Source organism: Sebastes fasciatus, chromosome 5, assembly GCF_043250625.1.
Source record: "Sebastes fasciatus isolate fSebFas1 chromosome 5, fSebFas1.pri, whole genome shotgun sequence".
Taxonomy (NCBI): domain Eukaryota; kingdom Metazoa; phylum Chordata; class Actinopteri; order Perciformes; family Sebastidae; genus Sebastes; species Sebastes fasciatus.
The window spans coordinates 20,846,809-20,862,512 of record NC_133799.1 but is presented as its reverse complement, the minus strand read 5'-3'; the positions used below and the strand labels follow the sequence as shown (position 1 = coordinate 20,862,512).

Here is a 15,704-nt window from a genome sequence, read left to right as displayed (position 1 = left end):
TTAGCCTGCAGCTTCGGCTACCCCTAAGCCCAGGATGGAGGAGGATTAGTGGGCAGGGATTCTGGAGAGTGTGTGGGTGTGTGTGGAAGTATTCAACCGTGTGGGAGGAGAGCAGGGCGATTTGGCAACTTCGAAACTTGCTTGCACCAACAAAGGAAATGCCTGCATCTGGTATTCATCAGTGTGTACTGTACATACACACACACACACACCCACACACACACACTCGCTCACATTCGCTGCTATTATCTCCTATCTGTTTTCTTTCAGTGTAAAAGTGCAGGGAGTAGCGGTGCACATTACAGCGTGTTGCTCTTAAACTGATTTGGTGTCCCCTTCCACACACGCTGACCTCAAAGAGCGAGATTTTTTACAACTGATACAACTCAGTGAATGGGTAGCGCCATTGCAAAAGCCATATCTTTGTTTTACCAGAAGTAATACGCAAGAAGTCCGTTCTGCATTGCCAAAACCACCTACCCAGCCACCCACACTTCCTGCCCTGAGTCTCTCTCTCCTCCACGCTCTATTTTCTCCAGCCTCTCTCTCTCTCACTCGCTCTGCTATGTTCTATTTTATACACTCCACGCTGACACCTAACCTTTGTCCGACCACCAGTCCCTCTGGCGCTCCGCCGTGGGCTGTCAAACAGACAAATAAACAAACAGATAGAGCTAACACCCTCCCAGCTTGGCCGAGTTTCACAGCTATAAAGGTTCTTATCGTGCCCGGCTTGTGTCTTGTGGGTGGATTTCATTAGCTTATTTAGCACATTCATCCCAGTTCCAGGCTGAGTCCTATTGTGGGCCTTTTTAGTGCGAGCAGACCGGTTCTGTAAAAGGCAGCAATTATCAGGTCCACTTTGTGGGGGTGTCGAATTTACACCATTTGGATCAGGCTGTGCAGTAAGTGGTTGACAGGCCTGGATCTGGGGTTTGGGAGGACAGTGCACCGCCACTATGAGTCGTGCAGCGTCACGACACAAGAGAGACTGTGAACAAGACAAACGGTCCGCGGACAGAATTTGGAATGGAGTGTGAAGAGTCCTGTTACAAACGTGATAGGCTAAGCTATAACAGTACATCGTATTCTCACAGGATCCATGTGGAGGCTCAGATCGCAGCGCTGCGCTGATTCACATTACTATGCTACTACAAGCCAGTGGCTGTGATTATAAATATTGAATATTTCGGGGAATAAACTTACCGTAAAACTGCAACTTCAGTCACTGAACTCAACCGGCCGACATTTGGCGAAAGGGGTCTATATGGGACTTTAATTCTTTTTGCACAAAACTCCTGCACAGCAAAGATAGGGAATACTATCAAATGGTTTATTTAAACCATGAACGAAAAATTGGGTTATCAAATAACATATCAATTATGAATCATTCATTTGATCCAGCTCCGAGACAGTTATTTTAGTAGTCAATTTACAACACCTGGCATATCAATACAACACCTCTCTTTATCCTCTTAAAACCCACCTGCCCGTCAGCGACAAGCCTGTTTGGCGTATCGAAAAGGGGTGAAAACTAAACAGAGAAAGGTGGGGACACTTCTTTGTCATGTATTCAGGCTAGCTGTTTCCCTTTGCTTCCACTCTTTATGCTGAGTTAAACTAAGCTAAGCTAACCGTCTCCTGCCTATAGCTTCTGCTTTAATGGACATGAGAGTGGTATTGATCTTCTGCAATTTAACTTTGCAAGAGAGAAAATAAGCACATTTCCAAAAGTGTCAAACTTTTCCATTAACCAAACAAACAAGTCAGTGAATGAACTCAGAGTACAACTATGCTACAGTGAGAAGACTGACACTTATTACATCATTTAAGGTTGTTGGTCAACACACTATCACTATCAAAACATTCACATGCCATGATATGAGAATGGTATTCTGATTACGCACTTTGTACAGTACTGTATGTCTCATCAACTTCACTTGGGAATGTGTTGACTAAGGATGGAGTGACTAACATGTTCAGAATGTTATATAGAAACAAAACACAAACAAAGCAGTACATAATGTTACTCATAACTATGCACACACACACACTCACTCACATAAACTCAGCCATATGATGAATGCGCCATCTGCAGAGAATGAATCCGGCGAGTTTGATTATGAAATGTTTGGACAGAATCCAGCGTGCATCAGGGCTGCTGCTCAATCTACAGCGGTTGTTGCGTTTAGTCATCGCTCACTCAGCAGTAACTAAGAAATACATAAACTTTACAGCTTGTACCCGAGCTGATGTTGTGATTCATTTATCTGTCACTGACCACCACATGTGGAATTTGGAAGATGACGGATCCGCTTCCCGACAAGTCTCAATCAAAAGTTTTCAAGGCAGGAGAATGTCGTGACTCGCATTACTGGGAATGGGGGGTCTGGTTGAAATGTGCCTGTCTCTGATGTTCAGAAGTTACTGTAACACTGTGACTGTGACTAACTCGTAGTCCGATGTGACACTTTCTTTTCTTGTCCTCTGTCATTGCACGTTTTGCACATTTTCTCTCTCTCTCTCTGTCTCTCCGTCCGGGGCTCTGACACTCTCTCTGTGGCACGCTGTCTGCTTTGGTGTGTAAAGCCGTGGAGCTCGAGATGTGTCATCAATCATCTGTGCTGTGAGCGAGCAGCACTTCAAACAGGACTCCTTCTGCAGGTGTGGGATCAGAGGCCCCCGTCCGTCCACACGGAAGCCAACCCCACTCCCACTCAACTCCTCACCCCTCTGCTCTCTCATGACTCCTTTCTTTCACCCTACTATGCTGTACTGAGTCCTTTTGAACTCAATCCCAAAATGTAACACTGATCCCACTCTACATTTGCTACTACTGTGAGCAGGTTTCTTCAAGCTATGGGGGCATGTTTCTAGCACAAAACCTACAGCCCTAACAGAGAGGCGAAGTCCCGCCCCTTCAGGTGGACCCCATGGGACCTTTTTTTGGAAAAAATATGAATGGTAGTCGACGGCGAGAAACAATTGTTTTTTTTTATCCTGTTTGAATTACGCCACGAATCAAGTTTGTCAATTTAAGACATCATTTTGCAAGTCAAGAAAGTCGCAGTTTGTCGTAGTATCATTTAGTTTTATGTGAAACTGCTCAGTGAACTACATCTCTCCTCTCGCACAATATATTGTATGTCACCAACACTAGCTAGCTAGCTAACTTAGCTATGGTCCACACACAAATGTAATGTTATCTGATGTGTTTTATCCAGCGACTCCTGGTCTTTTCATCAGCCAGGAAGTGAAAGAATAAGAGAAACCCATTGCTGGTGTGATTCCATCCCAGTATGAAACACAACAGGCATCGTAGCTTCAGAGAGAGAGACCTCACTCACGCGACTTTTGGGTGTTTAGTCTTTCTAATTACGTATTTCCAAAGCCTTAAACTTTTTTTACCAAATGTACCTCTTCTCATTTCAATGCTTGAATATTTTTTACTGTTCCGGGGAAGGCTGCATTCATTTGCATGTTTTTATCATTTTTCAAAAGAATCCCTGAATGGAGGTTTCCCTTACTGTTACGGGACATGTTTTAAATTTCAGAAACACAAAGGTATCGTAGCTTCAGAGAGAGAGACGTCACTCACGCGACTTTTGGGTGTGTAGTCTTTCTAATAATGTATTTTCCAAAGTCTTAAACATCAACAGTTTTACAACAAACTGTGACTTTCTTGACTTGCAAAATTATCTTTTAAATTGACAAACATCATATGTGTGATTCGTGGCGCAATTCAAACGGGATCAAAAAAAGTATCTGTCTCTCACCGTTGACTACTGTTCATATTTATTCCCAAATAAGGTCCCACTGTGGTCCACCGATGGGGCGGGACTTGGCCTCTCTATTCGTATCTGTAGCAAGACGTATGTACAAAAGAAGTAGTGACACATTATGACTGCAGACTACATATTTTGTGTGCTGCAATAAATTAAATTTCTGCTCACTAATGTAACACCAGATTCTAGATTACATTATTTCTGGCTTGTATTTGTGCTTGATTTTTTTTTATTATTATTATTAATTATGTGACAATATGCTTTATTCATTTGTCACATTGCATACATTTACATACTGACTTGCACACTGTGACTTCACATCTTTGTATGAATACATTAAATTCATCGCAGTAACTGACGCAAAGCTGAGCGTATGTGGATTTCATTGACAGAATCCTGTACTACGCATCATACGTAATGTGTCATCACGTGTATCAATACATGTTGGATCACATCACATGTGTCATATGTGTCATATATGTCATATGTGTCATATGTGTCATATGTGTAGTGTAAAGGAGGTTCTGAGTCATTCAGACCATAGCCACACAGCCACATAACTGTCTCTGCCCTATTTGCTGATTGGCAAAGACTCTGATGATAAATAGTTGCATTATGCAATAAAACGGTCATATGGATTTGAGGAAAAGGACATTTTGAAATACAAATGAATCAAATAAAAAAGATCAGCAGTAAACTGTTATTGTGAAATCATGAGCTGAGTCGTTACAATTGACTGGATTATGGATCACATGTTCATAGTTAAGTTTTGTCTGTATTTATTCATATAGTTACTTATTGCTTAATGTGTTATATATTTATTTGCACATGGACACATATATAAAAAAGACAATAAGAATTAGAAATGGATGAAAAGATTAAAACAAAGAATGCATAATTCATCATTTCAATACTAAGCAGTAATACACAAATTGATAGAATGAACAATTTTCAGATGTTTTTTGAACAATGATAATGTAGATGTTGATTGTAGTGATAGAAGTAGGTTGATCCAAAGAGATGGCCCTCTGAATTTCAATGAATATTGATTTAAGAGAAGTCTGACAAGACGTATGATAAAAGTCCTTCAGAGTGTCTTGTGGAATATGAGTAGATGTCTGAGGAAGTCTTAAAAAAGTTCTGGAAAGAAGTGCTAAGCAAGTCATGAGTTAGGTGTACATATTTATACATGAACACTCAAGTCGTGTTTATGTTCAGATTATAAATTGATAGAAGTTTGTATTTTTTGTGAAGAGAGGAGTAGATGATTCTAGAGATGAGATTAGGAAAATATTATTGAGTCATTTTTTTAAAGTCCCAGTGAAACAAAAGTCAGAGCGTCTTTAGCTTCTCTACTGTGACGTATTCCTCAGTGAAACAGAATATTTGAGCGATGTACAGTTTTCTTTATCAAATATTTCGCATTTGATTGGACTGCTAAAAAGTGGGCGGTCTTACAATGTAGCCTGATAGTGTTGCTAAAAGTTGCAGCGTGATTGAAGGATGGATGTCATGATATTATTGGTTGGTATTAGCTTACGTGAGCACACGTCATATTTTGTTTTTATAGGAAGAAAAGATGATTGGATTTCGATATAAAAAATAAGAAGTTGATTTTTTTGTCTCTTTTTTTGCATATATTTTTAAATAGGTGCACAATATGACTGTTGAAAGGGTTAAAAAGGCATTTCATTTTGACTTCAATGCTGAACATTTTTGTGTAATAATGTAAATTTCACTGTACAAATGCAGAGGTTTTGCTATAAAAAATATCCGAAAGAATCTCAAAGGGAACAATGTGTAGCATTTAGGGCTATCTATTGGCAGAAATAGAATATAATATTAATAAGTATGTTTTCTTTAGTGTATAATCACCTAAAAATAAGAAGTATTGTGTTTTTGTAGCTTAGAATGAGCCGTTTATATTTACATACGGAGCAGGTCCTTTTCACGGAGCCAGCCGCCATGTTTCCACAGTAGCCCAGAACGGACAAACCAAACACTACTGGCTCTAGAGAGGGCCTAATCCTACACACTGCACCTTTAAGAAAAGCGTCAAAATTCTTACTTTGAACTATTTTGGTGTGTATTGACCACTATGTCCTCCCTGACCTTGTGTCCCCTTATCGCTCACTACCAGTAACATGTTCCCTTTATTTCTGAATCTAGATTAATGTCTTTTAGTTTGAAATGGACTCGACAATCACGATTGAATCTCATCCACCAGTCTGCCCGTACAGACCATTCAGAGGGCTGAACGTCTGTATAATTCAGAAACTTTATCCACTTACAGTAACGTGCACTTAGGCTGCAGTCAATACCATCTCAAAGATAACATGTGAATCAAATTAGAGACACATACAGATCTGGGCCTTATTTAGTCAAAACCAAAAGTAAAGGCCGGGTCGGTCCAAATCAAGACATGAAATGATGACTTATCTGACACCAGACAGGCGGATATTGACTGAACTTGTGAACTTGTTTGTTTGAGTATACCAATTATTCTCGAGCCACCCTCGCAGCTGTCATAAAGAGAGACACTCCTTGTATGAATTCACGCCGTAAGTATCAGCATGCCAGGTATGCAGGCATGTGTATGTGTCAGCTTCCTGCGGTAGTGTTATGAACGTGGCGTTGCGATGGCCCGGCGAGGTGTGTCTGTCCCACTCAGGGTGAATCAGGGAGGAAATGGTGGCAGGAGAACAACGGCGGCGAGCTGAGTGTGTCGGGGATGGTTCATTTTTCTCCCGAGGCAGAGGGCGGCCCACTGGTGACTTTGATGGATAGGAATGCTGCTCACCCACACACACACACACGCCCACGCATGTCCCACACACTCTCTCGCACAACAACTCGCACGCTGTTGCTCGCACATGCACACACACACACACACACACACACACACACACACACACTCAGGCTGCTCTGTCCCACCAGATCTGATATCCGATGTGAAATGTTTACGACCCGCCCACACGGCCTTCCTCCCTCGTCAATAAACTCTTCCCAGAAGTACGTGTGATGCATTATGGTGTAGCTGCATATGGGGTTCTCTGCTGCATCCTCCATCACAGGCTTACCCATGTGCATCTTACTGCACCGTGCAGCACACAGTGAACAACATTTGGCTTTTAGCCTGCCTGATGATAAATTTGTGCATTAGTGCCATTCTTTTTATGTGATTTGTCACATTAGCAGAGATAGAATGAGGGGACATACTGTACCAGCTACTGTGGATTAAAATAAATGGCCTACTGCAGTGAGGCCTCCACCCAAAATAGCTCAAAATATTTACAGAAGAATATGACTGTGACGATGCACCTATCTCCTGATTCAATACGATCACAATACTTGGGTGCCGATTCAATATGTATTGTGATTTTTAAGTACTGGGATTCAATATTATGATTTATTGTGATTTTTTTTTACGTTTTTAACACTAGACCATGGGAAAAAGTTAAATCATACACTTCTATGGATTTTTACTTTGGAAAAATCTAAATGAATACAGTAAAAATGTTTGATTTTCAGCATGTACAGTGTGTAGTCGGAGATGTCCTGGCTTGAACGCACGTTACCACAATACGATAACGTTTCTTGTCCATGACAGAGTTAGCAATCAGCTTTAGCCATCATGTCTAGCTCATCTTTTCCTGGCAACATGTGAAACTCAAAGTGTTTCCATACTTTACTGTATGTGCACTGTTTACCACGTTGGATTTAAAATGTGAGGGTGCAGTTCGTATCCACGCGGACCCTCCGCCGTTTTCTGCTTTGTCATTTTGTCTCACTGTGGTTTGTTTTGCTGGATGGAAATGAATATAACGTCCCATTACTCAGACTACAACAATACAAAAACGAATAAAAACGTCCTTCTATCTCCGTATAGACTCAAATGAAGCACATATATTGATTCGGCTTTTTTCACACCCCTAATGAGGAATGAGAAACCGCCAATTTATTAGACAATGTTGTGATCAATATTACATGTATTGAGAGCTGCACCTTTGTCACGAAGCACATCAGATTGTCAGCTCAACAACAAGGTCTAGTGCAGGCAAACAAGGTCACAGCGCTCTGCATGACCTGAGCTGTGCTGACAGCCAGACCCGCTGACGGAGCGTAGCCAAGCCGTCTCATGGCTGAAAGAAGAACTCGACTCACGACACACAAACATCGATGCACATTAGCTTCCGCTCTGCACTAAAATCTCCAACACACACACGCACCCACAGAGGTCCTGTTAATGTGCTCCTGCCAGCACGACAAGCGTCAAAACAAGCGAGCTAATTCAAAAGCGCAAACGAAGCGTTGTGTTGCAAGCACAGGAGGGAGTTTAACCAGCTCCTTTCACTTTGTTCCACTGAGTCAGCATCTCCCAGAGACAAAGAAAGAGATAGAGACAGATAACGCTGGTGGGGCTGGGCGAAGACAGGGACCTTTGTCTGCTCATGGAGATGTTTCCTTTGAACACACTCTTCTTTCTCTATCTCACACACTCATATGTGAGGATGATTCAGCTCTCAGACAGTGTGATAATATGCTGGTGGGGCACAGCGTCCCCAGCACAGTGTGGGGAGGAGTGTGTCTCCGTAATCAGACAGACAGTCTGTGCCGGTCCTGAGGCTGGAGGGAAGGACAGTTCTTGGTTGGAGCATGTTAGCGTGCTCTGAGGCAAAGTCAGGTCTTTTTTTTTCTTCTCTTTAACACGTTGCACAACATCTCTCTTGTCCTTGAGGTGAACCGTATTGTGATTATTATCACATATCTGAGCTGCGTGGACGTAATAACTGCATACAGGCAGATTACAATATCTTGCCGTAATCCACAGTATGCGGAAAGAACATTTACTCATGTACTGCACTTGTGTACTAAGACTTTCCTCGACCAAAGAAATTCTTAGTCAACTAACACTCATACGATTTTGTTGACTAATCGATTAGTTGACTTAATCGACAGATCTGACAGTTTCATCACAAAGAATCACCCAAAAGCATCACTTTAAATCTTGTTAAGCTGAGATGTGCTCATAAGTTTCTTGGAAATAAGTCATTCAGCATGAAGCATAAAAAATTAGTAATCGACTAAAGAAATCTTAGTTGACTTAAGACCAAAACGACCGATTAGTCAACTAATCAGGACTCAGAGGGGGCAGCATTTTTTTTGTGCTATACTTTATACTTTTATTCCACTAAATTGCACTTTTAACACCACTACATGTATTTGACAGCTACTTTCGCAGATTCAACTTTCACAACATGATAGACTTATAAAAAATGTAATGTGATGTATTTTCATAGATTAAACTATGGGAAAGTATATAAAGGGATTAGAATCAGCTCGACTGGCTGCTACATTTAATTGCTACTTACGTGTAACGAGTATCTGTTATAATAAAACAATGATATAATATTCCTGAACGGTCATGAGTTATTATTAGGGCTTAAAGCTAGAGTGAAGATACTGGCATCATATAAAACTAGAAAACCTAAGGGATCCATATCAACCATGTCATACTAGCTTGTCGCAAAGGAGGTTAAATAACGCTCCAAACTTATGCTAAATTTTGGCGAGGAAAAACTGTTATGGCCATTTTCAAAGAGGTCCCTTGACCTCTGACCTCAAGATATGTGAATGAAAATAGGTTCTATGGGTACCCATGAGTCTCCCCTTTACAGACATGCCCACTTTATGATAATCACATGCAGTTTGGGGCAAGTCATGGTCAAGTCATTGAAATAAATAATGCTATATAATAAATAATAAATAATAATAAATACTTCATGTTGTATAAAAAAAGCAGTTGTGTGAAACTATTATTTAAATAATAGTGATTTTACTTGTGTTTTTTTTGACAAATGCCCATAAAATGTCCCAACACGTTGTTTTCAGACATGTAGCTTACTTCCTTAAACACAGAAGCAAACCGTGCCAGAGAAGTTTTTGTTTATCGGTTGTGCGTGCTCCTCGTCTCCATGGAGCCTGTTTTCCTCTCTGTCTTTGATCTAGCTGTGTGTAATTTGTTACTTTTCTAAATAATATTTCATCTAGAGGATCTGTGAGTTTGTGTGTGTGTGTGTGTGTGTTGGGGGAGTGGGGGGGCAGGGGGGGGATTTACAATGTGAAATTGTTCAATATGTGATTTGTACGCATGTTAAAACTGGAAATGTTAATAAACAGATTGTTAAAACAAATTAGCATACTTTTACTTGAAAAAAATATATTATATTATATATATATACATATATATATAATATAATATATTTTTTTCAAGTAAAAGTATGCTAATTTTTTATATATATATATATATATACATATATATATATTATAATATATATATAAAAAAATAAAAAAAAGTAGCATACTTTTACTTGAAAAAAATACATTATATTATATTATATATATATATATATATATAAAATATAATATTATATATTTTATATATATAATATAATATAATATATCTTTTTCAAGTAAAAGTATGCTAATTTAAAAAAAAAAAATGTATATATATATTATGTATATGTTTTCATATTGTGGTATCTCTACTTTGACTTACATATAATATATAGACTCTTAATACTTCATGTTGTAAAAAAAGGCAGTTGTGTGTGAAACTATTATTTAAATAAAAGTGATTTTACTTATGTTTTTTTTTTGTTGACAAATGCCCATAAAATGTCCCAACCCGTTGTCATCAGAGATGTAGGTCACTTCCCTAAACACGGAAACAAACCAGAGAAGCCAGAGAAGTTTTTGTTTATGCGTGCTCCTCGTCTCCATGGATACCTGTTTACCTGCTCTTGTTGCCAGGTGACATTTCTCTCTCTGTCTCTCTGTCGTCACAGCCTGGCAACACCCCTCCTATCTATCTATCCACACAGCATTCACTTCATTAACTGTCTGTTAAGGTGGCAAGTGGCAGACATCAGGCATGCGTGTTGTGTTTCTATTTAGGTGAACCATCCAGCACCATTAAAAGAGCTTCAGAGCGCAGCAGCGTCGACGACACGGTTTGGATATCTTTTACGCACGCAGGCACATTCTCGAGGGGGAACACGTTGGTCCTACGTTAGAGAGGCGGTTACAGCGAAGCGAGAGGCCACCTTAAATCACTGCTGACATAACAAGAACACTACTCCACCCACCCATATCCGAGAAGAGGTGGCTCACCTTCCCGGCTGAGTTTTCATTACCAAGAAAGAAGCCGGTGCATTAACAACACGAGGACATAATAAGCGCAGCTGCTTCTTGGTGCGTAAAACGTCGCGCGTTTTGGATACGCACGAGGATTCACTGAGAGAAAAAACACCTTGTGGATATTCAAGTGGATTTATCTGAGAGTTTTTATCACCGGTTTGGGTTTCATTTACATGCCAAAGCTGGGGGAACACACTGGATCACAGCATACTTCTTCCTCTGCGAGAAGCTTTAAAGTTGTCGCCACAATAATTGGTAAGTAGACTTTTTATTACATCCAGTCAAAGTACAGTTTTCTTTTTTTTATATACTTTATTTTTTCCAAGGCTGTTTTCATATATGCAATCCACTGTTTTGTAATTACAACTTTTAAGTAGATGAGCTTACAGACAAACCCATCAAGTACACTATAGAGAAAACAACCTCAACATTCAAAACCAGGAAAAGAAATAACAATAATAATAATAATGACAAAAAGAGTAGAGTTAAAAAAACAAAACAACAAAGCAAAAAAAAAAAAAGTCTAAGTACAGTTAAGCATGCAGGCCAGTCTAAGTACAGTTTTTATCAGAGATGTGCTCATAAGTTCCTTGGAAATAAGTCATTCAGCATGAAAAAAATAGAAAAAAGCATGAAAAACAACTAATCGACTATAGAAATCTTAATCGGCTAAAACCAAAACGACCGATTAACCGACTAACCGACTAAGAGTGGGCAGCATAAGTACAAATTCATGATACTACTCAATTTTTTTTGCCATACTTTACACTTTTATTCCACTAAATTGCACTTTTTACACCACTACATGTATTCGACAGCTACTTGATACTTTCACAACATGATGAACTTATAAAAAAAATGTAATGTGATGTATTTTCATAGATTAAAAGAGTTTAAGACATTGATCGGAGAGACTATAGCAGTCAATCACGGATCGATAGAAGCATGTTGTCCAAGTGATTGGATGTAAATTCTGCTGGACATGATTAACTTAATAAGGCCTCTATCGACGACAGGAGAATGTCACAGTTACTGTAAATTATAATTAGTGTCTGACAGTAAGTCGTTGTCTGTTTAGAAGCACAATAACAACCTGATTAAATGATGCTGCAGTAGTGACAACCACACTAACACTATAATACGCATATTTTTATGATGGAGCTCAAAGCAAAAACATGTGGATTCATATTTCTGACAGGTAAAAGCTTGCTGAGGTGAATTATTCTCAAGTAAAATATGAATCACTTGCAAGTTTTTGATAGTTAAAGTTCCTTTCTTGGCCACTGGGTGGCGACCGAGTATCTTCTTTATTATGTTAAAGCTCCTTCTAGTGTTGGAGGTGAACTCTGCTCACCTGGATGGAAAAATTCACAATCTGTCCCTCTTTGTGTGTCAGTTTATCTGCTTATTTTTGCCAAAACATGAACTTGTGCAACACCACAAGTGCATATATCAAGTCATGTTTCATAAATATAATTTGCTTTTACACACTAGGAATATTACTATATATATAGAGATCCCCTATGCACGTTCTTTGTGTTGTATTTTGTCAAAAAATGCTGTCTTCATGCTTCACTCTGCCGAAAAGACTAATATATTACAGCCAGTGTGTAAAAGCAAATGATTTATATGAAATATGACTTGATATTCTGTGTATATAGTGAGTAAACAGTAGCCTGTCCAATGTTTAATTTGCATACTATTCACAGTCACTTTAATAGTTTGTGCATGCTGCTGAGGTCAGGGGGTGGGAAGAGGATGGTGTCATCAACACTATTAATGCCACTACAGCCCATCTGGTAACTTAGATTTACCAGTGTAGAGTGTAACCACTGTTATTTATCCTATACTAAGTTCTTCAAATAGCTACACCCACACTAATGCTGTTGATTGTGTAGTTGTTTTAGTGATTAATGCTATTTTGAGTCTGTTCCCACACAAGAGGACCCTGAAATAAATAGCATTTTTACATCTGGGACCTGGCACAGATAAGAAACCGTGGCTAAAATTAAAGAGATATGCTCACTGAGCTGTAATAAAAATAGTGAGTAAGTTAGTTATAGCAAAAAGTAGTCATGTTTCATATATATCGTTTGCTTTTACACACTGGCTTCTGTCTGTTACTGGCATGTGTAGCCCATATTGAGTTAACCGGCATCCTTCTTCCTGAAGAGAAGAGCCTGTCCAATGTTTAATTTGCATACTACACGTGATCACTTTAATAGTTTGTGCATGTTGCCGAGGTCAGGGAGGGCGTAGAAGATGGTGTCATTAACACTATTAATGCCACTACAGCCCATTAGATAACTTAGATTTACCAGTGTAGAGTGTAAACATTGGTCTTTATACCTCTTTCAAGTAGCTACATCCACACTAGTGCTCTTGTGACAAGACATTTTTTGCAGGATTAATGCAAGAATAAAAACAAGACGAGATAAAAGAATAAAGGAATAAATAGAATAAAGTGCCAAGAGTATTGCACATGCAAATTACATTCCAGGAATGCTATCCTGCGTTATGGGCCCATATTTTGCTCTCTGCTGTAATTTATTATGAATGGCCTAAAGTAGCTACATCCACACCAGTGCTCTTGTGACAAGACATTTTTTGCAGGATTAATGCTGTTTTGAGTCTGTTGCACAGTCTCCACACAAGAGGACCCTCAAATAAATAGCAGTTTTACAGCTGGGACCTGGCACAGATGAAAACTTGGCTAAAATTAAAGACATAGGCTTGCTTGGCTAGTGTGTTCTTAACAATATATTTATAAAAAATAAGTAATAAATAGTGAGTAAGTCAGTGATATAGCATAAAGTAAACAATTGGTCATTTTAATTGAGTCCAGTGTCCTCTAAAGGACCACGGGTCTCATTTTATGGGCACATATTTTGCTCTCTTACTGTAATTTATTATGAATGGCCTAAAACTCGCATGCCCTCCACGTGGGTGTGGATCTCGTCTCGTGATTGGCTGAGAAGCAGCAGCGTCCTGACAGGAGCTCTGCTGTGATTGGTCCAGGCAGGCTGCGGGTTGTGGGCGGATTCTTATCGATGGTGGAAGAAGTGGGATACTTTGTGACAATGTTCATTGTCGATATTTCACTGGAGCTGCCTAAGCTGGGTACGAGTGCGCAGCGGAGAGCCTCTCACTCAAAAAACCCTGTGAGGCTTTGCAGCTCGTTTTCTCATCTCTGAAGCGAAGAGAGGAATTTATATTCTTTTTTTCTATTAGACCTCCCAGTTTTTGTTTTAAAGGTATGCGTAAAAGAGCGTTCATGGCATTTTTTCTTTTCTGCTGACAACATACTTGCCTAGTATTTACACATCTATGTAGCATTTAGGAAGACTTTTTGTTTGCGCATTGGAAAAAAAGGCAACAAAGAAAAAGACAGATCAAACAAAGAGAGAAAAAGCGTGTAGTTGACTTTTCCTGTGGGAATATTCTCATGATATCGACCGGAGAGGAGCTGGTTTTATTCTGACTCTCGGAGTGAAAGAAAGAAAGAGATAAAGAGAGAGAGAGAGAGAGAGAGAGAGAGAAAGATCTCTGCTGAATGCTGCCTTTGCTTTGCAAGCAGAACAAGGGACTGTAGCTGAAGCTGCTCCTCCAGCATCCTTCTTCCTCTCCTCAGTCCTCTTCATCCTCGCCTCCTCCTCTGAACCACAGGTTATCGGATGGACCAGCACCCCAGCGCCCGGAGCTGCACCAGCCGCGGGGCTTCGTCCTGCGAGGCCGTCCCGACTGAGCCCTCCATGAATCTGTACATCCACTCCACCACCGGAACACGCTTCGAGCTCTCCCTTCCGCAGGAGGAGACCGTGGACGGACTGAAGAGGAGGCTGGCACAAAGACTCAAAGTACCCAGAGAGAGACTCGCTCTGCTGCACAAAGAAACGTGAGTAAACCATTTACTGGAAGTTGTTTACAATAAAAAAAAACACATCCATGTACTGCGTAAAGGCCAGTTTGTGTGTGTGTAGTACGCGTATTATCCAGACTATTACGCATTTAAAAAAAATGCAAATAAACCTTATTTAGGTGCGTTCACCCTGCATGGTAAATGGATTTGCATTTATATAGAGCTTTTCTAGTCTTCCGACCACTCAAAGCGCTTTACACTACATGTCAGCATTCACACACTGATGGCAGAGGCTACTAAGGTGCCAACTTTGCACCATCAGGGTCTAATCTAAATACTCATTCACACACTATGCCTTGCTCAAGGACACATCGACATGTGACCCGGAGCAGCAGCTGGGGATCGAACCGCCAACCTTCCGATTGGTGGACAACCTGCTCTACCTTCTGAGCCACAGCCGCCCTGATATGATATGTTGCATGATATATCTTTTAATCTATGCTTTCGGATTTGTGCGTGGCCGAGCATCCCTGGAGCTCCACAGACAGACAACCTTGGCTTGCTTTGCTCATCAATACATTCAAGGAAAACTACCGAGCAGCCGGACGCACGGTATATTGGAATTACGCACCGGGGACGCACCGGTCACTGGAACAGTAGGCTATTGACGAGGCGATCTGCAGACTTGCATTGATCCATGCCTCCTTCATTATAAATACTGAAGCCTGACTGAATTACTAATGCTGAGGGAATCAAACATGTTAAACATTAATGAGTAAAAGTCACACAGACTTGGTCATTTATTTACTCTGCTGCAGCTGCATAGGCGCATATGTTGATCTTTGACTTGTTCCTGATGT

At 40.1% G+C, this 15,704-nt stretch overlaps 1 protein-coding gene across 3 annotated transcripts in view; it reads left to right on the top strand.

The window, feature by feature from the left end:
• Window positions 1-10,717: 10,717 nt before the first annotated feature.
• midn (midnolin) overlaps window positions 10,718-15,704 on the top strand; it is a 32,232-nt gene continuing 27,245 nt past the window's right edge. Inside the window, exons 1-3 of one of the 3 annotated variants that reach the window (XM_074635669.1) lie at window positions 10,718-11,039; window positions 11,168-11,240; window positions 14,652-14,880. In XM_074635669.1, the coding sequence (XP_074491770.1) occupies window positions 14,660-14,880 (221 nt within the window). In that variant the 5' untranslated portion in view covers window positions 10,718-11,039; window positions 11,168-11,240; window positions 14,652-14,659. Of the gene's footprint in view, window positions 11,241-14,059; window positions 14,240-14,651; window positions 14,881-15,704 lie in introns of those variants that run through there. The other 2 variants (XM_074635668.1, XM_074635670.1) reach the window with 2 other exon arrangements.